At 41.6% G+C, this 13,596-nt stretch overlaps 1 protein-coding gene across 4 annotated transcripts in view; it reads right to left on the reverse strand.

Moving 5' to 3' along the window:
- Positions 1–475: 475 nt before the first annotated feature.
- LOC122560721 (UNC93-like protein MFSD11) overlaps positions 476–13,596 on the reverse strand; it is a 29,642-nt gene continuing 16,521 nt past the window's right edge. For 2 of the 4 annotated variants that reach the window (XM_043711688.1, XM_043711691.1), the window contains exons 7-13: positions 11,887–12,025; positions 11,147–11,196; positions 9,426–9,491; positions 8,792–8,917; positions 7,121–7,295; positions 4,394–4,565; positions 476–2,001 (exon numbers count right to left, since the gene is read on the reverse strand). In XM_043711688.1, the coding sequence (XP_043567623.1) occupies positions 1,849–2,001; positions 4,394–4,565; positions 7,121–7,295; positions 8,792–8,917; positions 9,426–9,491; positions 11,147–11,196; positions 11,887–12,025 (881 nt within the window). In that variant the 3' untranslated portion in view covers positions 476–1,848. The remainder of the gene's footprint in view (positions 2,002–4,393; positions 4,566–7,120; positions 7,296–8,791; positions 8,918–9,425; positions 9,492–11,146; positions 11,197–11,886; positions 12,026–13,596) is intronic. The other 2 variants (XM_043711689.1, XM_043711690.1) reach the window with 2 other exon arrangements.

Consider the following 13,596-nt stretch of genomic DNA (forward strand, 5'->3'; position numbering starts at 1 on the left):
TCTCAGGTAGGAGAAAGTGAGAACTGCAGATGCTGGAAATCAGAGTCCAGAGTGTGGTGCTGGAAAAGCACAGCAGGTCAGGCAGCATTTGAGGATTAGGAGAATCGATGTTTCGAGCATAAGCCCTTCATCAGGAATGTGGGCTGGGGCACTGAGAGATAAATGGGGGTGGGGTGGGGAAGGTAGCTGGGAATGCAACAGGTAGATGAATGTGGGCGAGAAGGTGATAGGTTGGAGAGGAGGGTGGAGCAGATACATGGGAAACATGGTGGTTAGGTCAAGAGTGTGGGGCCAAGTTGGAGGCTTGGGACTGGGATGAGGTGGGGGGGAGGGGAAATGAGGAAACTGGTGAAATCTACATTAATCCCATATATTTGCAGGGTCCACATTCCCTCTTGTCCTCCAGGCATCAGGTGGTTAGGGTTTGGCAATGCAGGAGGCCCAGGACACGTATGTCCTTGGTGGAGTGGGAGGGGAGTTGAGCCAGGGGGCAGTGGGGTTGGTTGATGCAGGTGTCCCAGAGATGTTCTCATCCTTGTTTGAATTTATTGTAACAAAGCTGGTTTTATATCATTTCTTGCTCCAATTTATTATTTAGAGTTGGGCAGTGAAGAATTTTCTCAAAAGTAATGACATACTTATTTTTAAGCCCACGCATATGTCATAACATGTCCAAACAGGTTGATTAAAAATATCTACTCTTATTTCATTCCTTTTCATCCCTGATAGCAATTGAGGATGCATATGAAAACTGCAGGGGCAAAGTTTCAGAAGTTTGTAGGCACCTACAGATATTTAAGATGTGCTAAGAGGATGATTTGAAAACAAAGATGAGAAGTTTAAAACTGGCCCAGATCAAGTATCTTAAGTGTGAGGTTTGCATTCTGACTTGTCCTAGAGACAGAAGATAGATAGAATGAATGACTAGCCTTTATAATGATGTGGATTTGTGACTTACACCTGCATCAAACAATGAGTGACCATTAACTGAAGGGGATCAGCACACATGGGGCTCCTGTCATTCCTGGGAGAGACCAAATGACAGTAACAAACTTGACTATTTAATTGTGAGCTATTATCAGATACTGTGCTTAAAATCTTTTCGAATCAACCTGTTCAGAGATGTTATTACACACTTCAGAATCTGATGGTATTTGAAACTGGGCATGCTAACTTGCTTATATTTTGATTTACAAGGAATTAGCACTTGCTTATAAGCTCTCTGCATTGACAGCAATAATAGCTATTTTATGAGATCAGTCTTTGCAAGACACAAGAAAGATGCACGGGCATGAAAATAATCTTACAGTATAAAGTAATACTGTTAATCTATTTGAAATTTCCAGTGATATCAGCAGTTTTTATTTTAGTGCTTGCAGAAACTCTCAGGTTGAGTGACTGATAGCTTATTTCTCCTGTAACACTCGTTCCAGGTCAGTGCTTACCAAACTTCTCCATCCTGTACCTTGGATCAATTTCAAGGTTTGAAAATTGTCATGACCCCTGAGTAAGAACTGACAGCATGTCAGAGAAGGAGCACATCTCCATAGTGGCCATTGTTACCTCCACTTTGGGAAGCCCTGTTGTAAGTTCAACCTGAAAGCACCAACATTGAGGACTGAAGAGTATTAAGGACTGGAAGTGTTGCAGTACATGAACTCCACCACCAGAGGCATTTACTGATTAAAATTGAACTCCCTCCAGTAGCAAAGAATAACTACTCTAACATACTCATCCACTCCTTGGATCCAAGGGATTTTCCCAAGTCCTGCAGATTCCAAAGCAGCAGATCCTGGAATTCATTCAGATTTGTGGAAATTCCTTGCCACATCCAGAAAAAAATGACACTCAGAAATCTTGCAAGCCTGAAGCATTGTCTTCAATTTTCTCCACAATGAAAAAGGAAAGTGTGCCAATAAAACAGAATGTGGTCAGGATAAGGAGCTGTGATGACAGCACCAGATAATTGCTGTATCCGAAAGCCACTGCAGCAGAAATAGACTGAAAGCCAAGCAAAAAGAAAACAGTCACACAGAGCCAGTAACCATTTTCTCCATAAAGCTTCTGTACACAAACATATGAAAAGGATCTGCCAAATTCCTCTCTGTCCATATGTGCTGCTGCCATTTCAAATAACCTAGCTAACATGCAAGAGACAGAAAAACCAGAGGTAATAAATGTGAGAAGAAATTTAAATAACTTGAGTGGAATTCCTTCCCTAATTTGCTAATCTGGGAGTAACCTGGAAACACGAGAGAAGCTACTCCTGTACCCATTAAAACATGCTTACTCAGAAAGATGTGCAGCTCCTGTTCAGGGAGTGCAGGGAGTCCATAATCAGCATAGTTTCACTCTGTTCCAAAACCGAATAACTCTCACTGTCACTGAATACTTATTAACATGGTATCAAACTTCTTGACCAAAACAATTCCCACTTTTTCCTGTTCCTGCCCAGCTGGAAGTACCTTTCCTTCATCCTTTTAAAAGTCTAGAGCTGGGTTAGTTACTGACCATGGGCCTTTCCAAGGTCTTTGAAGTTACCGTACATGCAGAGGATTAAATGCATTATACTATAATTGTACTGGATATTGGGGGTGTACCTTTGCTGTGTGTAACATAATGGTAGCTTTTGCCAACACTGGCAACTGTAAGCAACTACACATGTGCTCATTGGGGCATGCACAGTTTCAAGCACTGACATCATCATGTAGATTTTACATGTGGCCATGACCCCCTGAAATCTGTGCGTATGCAATTTAAAGCAGCATGTAATGCGCAAGCATCAGTGTCAGCAAATGCTGTCTTTTGTAATTAAGTGTGATACACATTACATTGTAAATAAGTACAAAACAGCACCGGGAGGGTACATGGGACCCACTATAAACCAACGGGAAATTGGCAGGGATCCCAGTTTGAAACAGCAGTGATGAAGGGAGATCTGGGTATAAGTCAGTGGGCAGAGAGTGGGGATCCCTTTGTAAAACAGCAGGAAGAGAGCAGGGATCTCAATATTAAAAATAAGAAGGTAGTGGGTATCCTGGTATAAAACAGCAGAAGGAGAGCAGCAATCCTTGTTAAAAATAATACACCTGTACACTTGGCATACTGTGTACAGCTACTGATGTGTTTGTCTTTTATAACTTTTTTGTGTTTCATATTATCAAGATATCTTTTGGAAGAAATAAATTGCAATGATTCTTTAAGTATTTTTAAATTCTACTACACATTCTGGACACAATATCCAATTGGTTCTCACTTGTTTTCTAGTGAATACCACTGCATTATGGATACTGTGTGTATTGCAGGTCAGCATATGAATGTTGCAGACTGTGTTGTTCGTGGTACATTAAGAACATGGTTATAATACATAGGTGAAGGGCAATATTTAATTAAGTGCTATATGTCACTATTTCTGAGCCAGGAAGTGTAGGTTCAAAGGTGTATAATCTCTGTGTGGATTGATTAGGAAATATCCTTAGAGCACTTCCAAAAAAGCAAGATTGTGCCATATCCACTGTCTGCTCAAGCCTTCCACAAGCAGTGGTACTGTGGGGGCTGGATTGCACAATCACTCCTAAAGCACAAATTTAAATTTAAAATTTGCAAGCTTTGTTTTTGGGAGTTTTTTTCCTGTTATGGTGCTCTTTTTAATGGCTGTCTATTGTTTCATTTGAATTAATATAAAGAAAGATTGCTTGACAATTTTATTTACGTTACCATTCCCCTTTTAAGGGGCTATTACTAGTTAGTTTTATTTAATTAGTTAATTTGATTTTTTTGTTTGTTCATTTATTTGTATTATAAAGGAGACTTGACCCTTGAAGTGATCATTACTTAAATCAATTATTCATTTGTTAATTTCTTAAGTCACACATGTGTAAAGAGAGATGGCAGAATACTGTTTTAGGCAAAAGTGAGGACTGCAGATGCTAGAGATCAGAGTTGAGATTAGAATGGTGCTGGAAAAGCACAGCAGGTCAAGCAGCATCAGAGGAGCAGGAAAATTGACATTTTGGGCAAAAGCCCGGCTAGCTGAGTTGGTAGAGCATGCGACTCTTAATCTCAGGGTTGTGGATTCGAGCCTCCCGTTGGGTGGAATACTGTTTTGGTCAGTTGGAAGCAGACATATGAATAGCTGCGCCGAAAGAAACAAACTGTCAAGAAAAATATTTCCATAGAGTTCCTACTTCACTATCTGGTATGGAGTCTATTTGTAACTTATTGTGATGTACAATGAATACTGTGTGTAATGGAAGTCCATGTAATTGTTTATTCGAAACTGCATGTACATCCTAAGTTAATGAGATGTTATTGGATACTGTGATTATAACTTAGCTCAGTGAGAATAAATTAAACACAGCATTGTTAGATTAGTTCTTTCTAATAACTGTACCTGTACAAATTTGAAGATTGCAAAGGCTGGGCCACTTTGCTGTGGATACAGGATGCCAAGAATGCTATAGAGTTGAGTGTTGAAGCAACTGTCACCAAGGCCAAGGAGGAAGCTGCTTACCAATGCTGCAGAGGGACTGGAAACACAATAACTGTTGTTGGTACTGTCCTGCCTGTGACACCAAGAATCATCATCAGCTATGAAACAATCTGATCCAGCTCTGAGTTCTTACGCTTCTATCACAATACTGTCTGTGCTCAATATCTGTCTAAACCCCAGTTCTGCTCAACACCTTGACTCTGCCCATAACCAATACTTCCAGACACCCCAAGTCTAGCTTATGTCCCAAAACAGCCCAAAACCTCTATTTTACCATTCCCCCAATCTACCTGACTTCCCGATGCCAACTGGTACCCAAAATACTGCTCACAACTCGATCTCCAGTTGCTCAGAAGGTGATGCTGAGGCTTCACCTTGAACTGTTGGTTAATTGGCACAATGGTACAATTGTTACAATAATTGTATAACAATTGACAGTCTATTAGGCCAATTCAGAAGATAGTGAAGATTCAGTCACATTGTCATAGAGATGTACAGCATGGAAACAGAGTCTTCGCCCAATTCGTCCATGCTGACCAAATATCCCAACCCAATCTAGTCCCACCTGCCAGCATCCAGCCATATCCATCCAAACCCTTCCTAATGAGAAAACCCTTCAAAATGTTGTAATCGTACTAGCCTCCACCACTTCCTCTGGCAGCCCATTTCACACACGCACCACCCTCAGCGAGAAATGGTTGCCCCTTAGGTCTCTTTTATATCTTTTCCCTCTCACTCTAAATCTATGCCCTCCAGTTCTGGACTTTCTCACCCCAGGAAAAAGACCTTTTCTATTTACCCTCTCCATGCCCCTCATGATTTTACAAACCTCTATAAGATCACCCCTCAGCCTCTGACGCTCCAGGGAAAACAGCCCCAGCCTGTTCAGCCTCTCCCTGTAGCTCAAATCCTCCAACCCTGGCAAAGTCCTTGTAAATCTTTTCTGAACCCTTTCAGTTTCACAACATCCTTCTGATCGGAAGGAGACCAGAATTGCATGCAATATTCCAAAAATAGCCTAACCAATGTCCTGTACAGCTGCAACATGACTTCCTAACTCCTATACTCAATACTCTGACCAATAAAGGAAAGCATGCCAAATGCATTCTTCACTATCCTATCTGCTTGTGACTCTACTTTCAAGGAGCTCTTTGTTCAGCAACACTCCCTAGGACCTTAACATTAAGTGTATAAGTCCTGCTAAGATTTGCTTTCCCAAAAGGCAGCACCTCGCATTTATCTGAATTAAACTCCATCTGCCACTCCTCAGCCCATTGGCTCATCTGATCAAGATCCCATTGTAATCTGAGGTAACCTTCTTCGCTGTCTACTACCTCCAATTTTGGTGTCATCTGCAAACTTACTAACTGTACCTCTTATGCTCACATCTAAATCATTTATATAAATGACAAAAAGTAGAGGACCCAGCACCGATCCTTGTGGCACTCCACTGGTCACGGCCTCCAATCTGAAAAACAACCGTCCACCACCACCCTCTGTCTTCTACCTTTGAGCCAGTTCTGTATCCAAATGGCTAGTTCTCCCTGTATTCCATGAGATCTAACCTTGCTAACCAGTATCCCATAGGGAACCTTGTTGAAAGCCTTACTGAAGTCCATATAGATCACATCTACCACTCTGCCCTCATCAATCCTCTTTGTTACTTCTTCAAAAAATTCAATCAAGTTTGTGAGACATGATTTCCCACACACAAAGCCATGTTGACTATTCCTAATCAATCCTTGCCTTTCCAAATACGTGTACACCTTGTCCCTCAGGATTCCCTCCAACAACTTGCCTACCACCAATGTCAGGCTCACTGATCTATAGTTCCCTGGCTTGTCCTTACCACCTTTCTTAAAGAGTGGCACCACTTTAGCCAACCTCCAGTCATCTGGCGCTTCACCTGTGACTATCGATGATACAAATATCTCATCAAGAGGCCCAGCAATCACTTTTCTAGCTTCCCACAGGTAAGCTAGGTACATGTGATTAGGCCCTGGAGATTTATCCACCTTTATGCGTTTCAAGACATCCAGCACTTCCTCCTCTGTAATATGGACATTTTTCAAGATGTCACCATCTATTTCCCTACATTCTATATCTTCCATGTCCTTTTCCACAAGATGCAACACTGATGCAAAATACTCGTTTAGTATCTCCCCCATCTCCTGCGGCTCCTGTTGATCTTTGCGGGGCCCTATTCTCTCTCTCCCTACATAGCCTTTTGTCCTTAATACATTTGTAAAAACCCGTTGGATTCTCTTTAACTCTATTTGCAAAGCTATCTCATGTCCCCTTTTTGCCCTCTTGATTTCCCTCCTACCGCCTTTATACTCTTCTAAGGATTCACTTGATCTATTCTGTCTATACCTGACATACGCTTACTTCTTTTTATAATCAAACCCTCAATTTCTCTAGTCATGCAGCATTCTCTATACCTACCAGCCTCTCCTTTCACCCTTACAGGAATGTATTGTCTCAGTACTCTCATTATCTCATTGCTGTGGGTCGAGAGTTACATATAAGCCCAGACTGGTAAAGATAGCAGGCTTCCTTCCCTAAAGTGTGCCGGCTGGATTTTTGTCACATCCAGCAGTTTTGTATGGTCATTATTGCAGATATTACCTGGGAGACAGATAGGGCTCATAGTGACCGCTGGTTGCACCACCTTTTGGTGCATCACCTGGGATTATAAGGAAGATCAGATAGAAAGCCAGAAAGTGCACAATGACTCCGAGAAGGATTGCTGAGGTACGTCGGAACTGATTATTGATACACAGCAGCCCGAAGACCCCACCCCCTGTAACAGAGAGACACAGATTTAATATGTGATCACAACATTGACATCCAGCTGCTCACAAGTATTTCATTTCTAAACCGGCTAATTGAGCGGCTTAGTTAGTCACCCTATGTCCTACTAAGGTTTCATCAATACCCATTCTAGAGGGATACAGGGAAGTCTCTCTCTCTCTCTCTCTCTCTGATTTTCAGCACCACAGACAACAACTTGCTCTCAACAAAAGAAAATGTGCTGACCTTCATTTTGCATTTGTTCATGGGATGTGGATATTACTGGCTGGGCCAGCATGTATAGTCCATCACTAGCTGCCCTTGAGAAGGTGGCGGAGAATTGTTTTCTTGAGCTGTTGCAGTACTTGGGGAGTAGGTACATTAACAATACTGTTAAAATAGCAGTTCCATGATCTTGACCCAGCAACAGCGAAGGAATGTATATAGTTCCAAATCAGGAAGGTGAGTGAATTGGAAAAGAACTTGTTAATACATGGTGTTGCCCTTGATATTCTATATAGTAGAGATCGTGTGTTTGGAAGGTTTTCTTGAAAAGCATTGGTTGATTGCTGCAGGACAACTTGTAGATAATGCAAATAGCTACCACCGTTTGTCAGTGGTGAAGCAACTAAGTATAAATGATGGCAAATGGGGTGCAATGAAGAAACCTACTTTGTCATGCATAGTATCGGTTTCTTGCATGTTATTGGACCTGCACTATCCAGGTAAGTGGAGAGTATTCCATCATGCACCTGACTTGTGCCTTGTAAATGTTGGACAGACACTGAGGAGAAAGAAAGTTATTCACCACAGAATTCTGAGCCTCCAACCTGTTCTTGTAGCTACTGCACTTGCGTGATTGATCCAGTTCAGTTCTGGTCAATGGGAGTCCCCAGGATATTGATAATGAGGGATTCAGCAATGGAAATGCCATTAAATATCAAGGAGTGATTGTTGAGATGGTCATTGCCTTGCACTTGAATGGAATAAATTATACTTGCCATTTATCAGCTCAAGCCTGGGTCTTGTCTTGATACATTTTGGGCATAGTCTGTTTCAACTGAGAGATCATGAATGGCAATGAACATTGTGCAATCATCAATGAACATCTGTGAGAACTTGCAGCAATGAATGAGGAACTACTGTTAATCAGATTGTGGTCCATAACCCTGTGCTTTCCCACTTTCTGACAGTTAATTCTAACCAAGGAAGTCATTTGGGCCATTGAACTGACAGGAACATGAAGAGACGAGTTAACCCATTAAGCCACTTTTCTGATATTTAGTTAGATCCAAGATGACCTTTAAGAGAGAGAATTCAGATTTTCACAACCTTTTCTGATTCCTGATTTCACAGAGAATGTAATGGTTTAGTTTTTATATTGTGCTACTTTGATCACCCTCACAGACTGTCTATACAACCTCTTACATTGCTCCCCAACATCTAACCTCCTCTGACCTCTCCATCCCACTCTCATGCACTCTTCCTGACATTTTTCATACTTACCAAGAATCTCTCCAATGCCAATGAATATCCCCGAGAGACCAATCAGACCCTTGGCCATTGTCCCGAACTGTCTGGTGGCTCCAATGCATGTACCATACACCCCACTGTAAAAGGTCAGCACCAGGCCTGGAACATGAAAGCCCCCAAAATAAAAGTTAATGAGGGACTGAGCAAATAAGATTCCAAGAGCAGGTACTGCACAAGTAAAGCTGCCTCTACACTGCCTTTTAAACATTATAATAATCTAATATTCGTCATCAGTTGTCCTTCCTGGTCCCTAATTGTTAATGTGGTTGAAGTATGGTGGATCCATGTACTTTAGGGACCGGATCAAACTGATATCAAAGTTAATCCCCTACAATGTCAGAGTGAGGGATGCAGTGAGTGTCAGGGACTCGGGAGTGGGGGTGAATGTGAGGGGTGGTGGAAGTGAGGGCAGTGTAGGAGTAGATAAGAGATGGGGACAGTGTCAGGAAGAAGAGATCTGGGACACTATTGGGGTGGAGGAGACATCATCACCACTCCTCTGGTGGTACAGTTTAATTGTCAGATATCAATTCTCACAAAATGCAGTCTACACACTCACTCCCTGCTATAAATTCACTCATCCATTGCCATACTCTCACTTACTTACCACTATATGCAATTGGCATGCTCAGTAGCAACATGTTCTTTGTACAAAACAACCTCAACATTGACCCTGAAAAAGAAATTGAACACAGTGAGAAGAGAGTGAATTTCTATATTAGCCATGAAAATTGAGGCTGAGAGGATTTCTCAGTTTCAGCCTTTGTATTCTGACCAATGATTGGGTCATTATACCAAGCACCAGAATCTCCAACATCACTTGTAGGGTCACGTCCCTGGGACATGTCTCTGACAGACCACATCATCTTCAGAGTCAAAGCAAAGGGTTTCCATCTCATTGAGTGTTCCAAGCCGCCCACATCTCAGAATACTCTTGTTACCCACAAACACTATTCCACCCCATACTCTGCCCACTGAAACATTCAATCAATAATGCATAGATCCCATTGAAAACTCATTGTATTCCCCCAATTAATAATGTATCACCTTCCTCTTTTTAATCAATGACCAAGTATATCCCCAAATCACTAATCCACTGTACATCACAATCACTGTTCACCGTAGCCTATAAGACATAAAACATAGAAACAAAGGTAGACCATTCAGCCCATTGAGCCTGCTCTGCCATTTAATTGGAACATGACTGATCTGATAATCCACTTGCCTGTCTCCTCCATAGCCCTTGATTCCATTACTGATAAAACATCTGTCTTATCTCGACCTTGAAATTCTTAACAACCTGGCTTTTATAGCTTTCTGTACTAAAGAATTCCATACATTCACTACCTTCTGAAAAGAAAAAAATTCCATCTCATCTTTTTCTTAAATGGGCAATCCCTTACTCTGAGATTATGCCCTCTGGTCTTAGACTCTCCCATAACGGGAAACAACCTCTCAGGCATCTATTCTGTCAAGTGCCCTGTGTTTCTTTGAGGTCACTTCTCATTCTTCTAAGCTCCAATATGTACAGGCCCAACTTCCTCAACTTCTATACATGAGAAAGTCCCTCCATACCCAGGATCAACCTAGAGAACCTTGTCTAGACTGCTTCTAATACTAGGCCAGCCAACCAAAACTGTTCGTACTATTGTAGGTGTCAACCGACTAGTTCCTTACATAGTTTTAGCAAGACCTGTTTATTTTTGCACTCCATTCCCTTTGAAATAAAGGCCATCAGTCGATTTGCTTTCTGTATTATCCACTAAACTTGTATGCCAGCTTTGTGATTTATGTATGAGGACACGCAAATCTGGCTATACTGTAGCTTTCTGCAGTCTTTCTCCATTTAAATAATATTCAGCTCCTCTATTCTGTCTGCCAAAATGTATTACCTCAAATAACTGACCCACTGTACAGCTCCAATCATGAACCCACATTGCATTTCCAATTGCTAACCCACCAAAGCTCTCAAACACATATACTTTACTCCAATCACTAACCCTCATACATTGCAAATCACTAACTGACCATACATACCAATCACTAACTCACCTTAACCCGCCATTAACTAACCCACTCTACCCTCCAGTCTTTATCCCACCATATCCCTCAAGCATTAGTCCACCATACCCCTAAATTACTAATCTACTATATCTTTCAATCACTCCTCAAGCACTAACCCGCTATGCCCCTCAAACACTATACCATTTTCTCCTGACTATGCCCACCACTAAAATGTGTCAGTTCAGAACCATATCTCATTTGAGAGCATTTAACAGGAACAGAAGTCCAGAATGAGTTAAGCATTTGTGAAGAGGAACAACTTACTGAACTCTGATGTGATCTGATCCAGGGTCGACATCGCCTTCTCCTTAAACCTAGTCAACATTGAAACAAATCAGGTCTTTGTAAAGACTAATATTACATTCAAAAGTAAAGGAAGATTTGCATTATACAGCACCTTCCACAACATCTGGATGTCCCAAAGTGCTTTGCAGCCAGCTACAGTCATTGTTGTAATGTAGGAAATGTGACATGGTGGCCACATCCAAAAACACATATGTGTTGTTCACAAAGATAATCTGTTTGAGGTGTTAGCTGAACAATAAACATGGATTAGGACAACAGGACAACACCCTTGTGCATGTCCGAAACAATGCCTCAGGATTCCTAACATCCCGAAATAAGATGAATGGGTGGATGGCATTTAAATTTGCCTTGCTCCTTAAAATTACACTGGACTGTCAGTCTGGACTTTGTGCTCAAGTCTTTAAAGTTGGACTTGAACCCAGATCTTCTGACTGTGAGACAGCAGCGCTATCCACAGAGCGATGTCTGGCATAAACGTGCTTTTAACAGATCATTTTTCCAATGTGTTTTTTTGGGGTTTTACACATTATTTATTTCAATATAGTGAGATCCTGATCTCAGCCTGGGTAATTGGGAACAGGGTAAGAGACTTTTTAGTGGCCAGTTTTAGAATTGCATGGCATTTATCTTCCTGAATTCAGAACCATCCATGATATATGGAGATGAGCCAATGCACTGGTTTTCACTTGAGTACTTACAGCCTAGAATCAAGAAGTAGAGGATCATTGATCTCCGAGTGGTGGTGCAAGTGTTTGATGTTTTTCAGCGCAAGTAGGATGACTGTCCCAACAAGAGAGATCACGAACAATACGATAAACAAAGTACTCCTGTCATGGTCTGATAAGTCAAAAAGAAAAATAAACTTGCATTTCCAAATTTTCCTTCATAATCTCAAGACATCTCAAAGTTCGAGATGTATAATAACATCTCCCTGAACAGTTTGATTATAAAATATCTACTTCACTAGTCACCGCTTGCCGCTCATAAAAAAAGAACAGTGCAGAATTTTAGGGCTGTTGTGGTTGTAGTGATAGTAACAAAGTCAGCCAAGTGAATTTCAAAGAATATGAGTTCCCTGATTGGCGCTGTTAATCTGATCCAATCAGAAAGCCTTGGCTGACTGATAAGAATAGGAGGGTCAGGCATTCTATTCACTATGAGAGCTGGTTTGTTATCAAGGGCTCCCCAAGTGTAAAACAAGGGTGACTTGGTACTGGGATACCAGCTTCTTGGAGTTATTTCAGTGGCGCAGTGGTAGTGTTCCTATTTCTGAGCGAGGAGGCCTGGATTCAAGTTCCACCTGCTCCGGGGGTGTGTCATTACATCTCTGAACAGATTGATTAGGAAAAATGTGCAGAACTCCTTCAATACTATGTCAGCCTGATTATGGAACCATGTTGCTCATGATGGGCTCAAACCCATGATCTACTTATTCAGAAGCAAGTGATCTGACCCTGTATCCCAGGAGATATGTCCTATACATATAGTACTCAGTGCCTGAGTAAGTGGAGGTTATAGTAGAATGATGCTATTGTCCCATTAGGGAGTTAGGAAGACCAAGTCAGACAGGGAGGCCCAGACGGTTAGAAGGGTCAAGATAGTCAAGAAGGTCAAAGAGAAATAGCAGGGTACTGTCACTCGACTGCTAATCCAGAACCTCAGGCTGGTGTTCTAGGAACATGGGTTCCAATCCCAGCATAGTAAATGGTGAAACTTGAAATCAACAACATCTATAATTAAAAACTCGCCTAATGTTGACACTGTAACCATTGCTGACTGTCATAAAAATGATTTTCTCATGCCCTTTAGTGCTGGAAATCTGACATCCATACCTGGTCTGGCCGATAGGCCTTCTTCAGTTCTATTTAACCATATAAAATTCAAAATAAAAGGAATGAATCCAGACTACCTGACAGCAACTCAGGAACCAGAACCTATGACAGCAAACACAATCCTGTTGACTCTGTCAGGTCCTCCTTACAACATCTGTGGGCATGTGCCATAGACTAGTCGTACTGACAGAATTTACAGGTAATGTTCCAGACACAATCATCACTCTACTGGGTACGTCCTGTCCCATGAGTGCAGGAGTATATAGTTAGTACATAGTTGCCCTGGGAGTCTTCAACATTAATTCCAGACCCCATGAAGTCTCGTAGCATCAAGTAAAAAAAAGGGAAGGACACCAACTGCTAATTACCACCTACCGTTCCCTCTTTGGCTGGTGTATCAGTACTCAATCAAGTTAAACACTTTGGACCAAGCACTGAATATTCTGCCATGAGAATCCCCAAGACCAGTTTGGTTGCACCTCTGCTGACCAAGCTGGCTTAGTTCTATAGGACATAGCTGCGAGACTGGATTTGCAGTAAGTGATGAGGGAACCAACAAGATGGGAAAACTGCATA

This window comes from Chiloscyllium plagiosum, chromosome 21 (assembly GCF_004010195.1).
Source record: "Chiloscyllium plagiosum isolate BGI_BamShark_2017 chromosome 21, ASM401019v2, whole genome shotgun sequence".
In the NCBI taxonomy this organism is placed as follows: Eukaryota; Metazoa; Chordata; class Chondrichthyes; order Orectolobiformes; family Hemiscylliidae; genus Chiloscyllium; species Chiloscyllium plagiosum.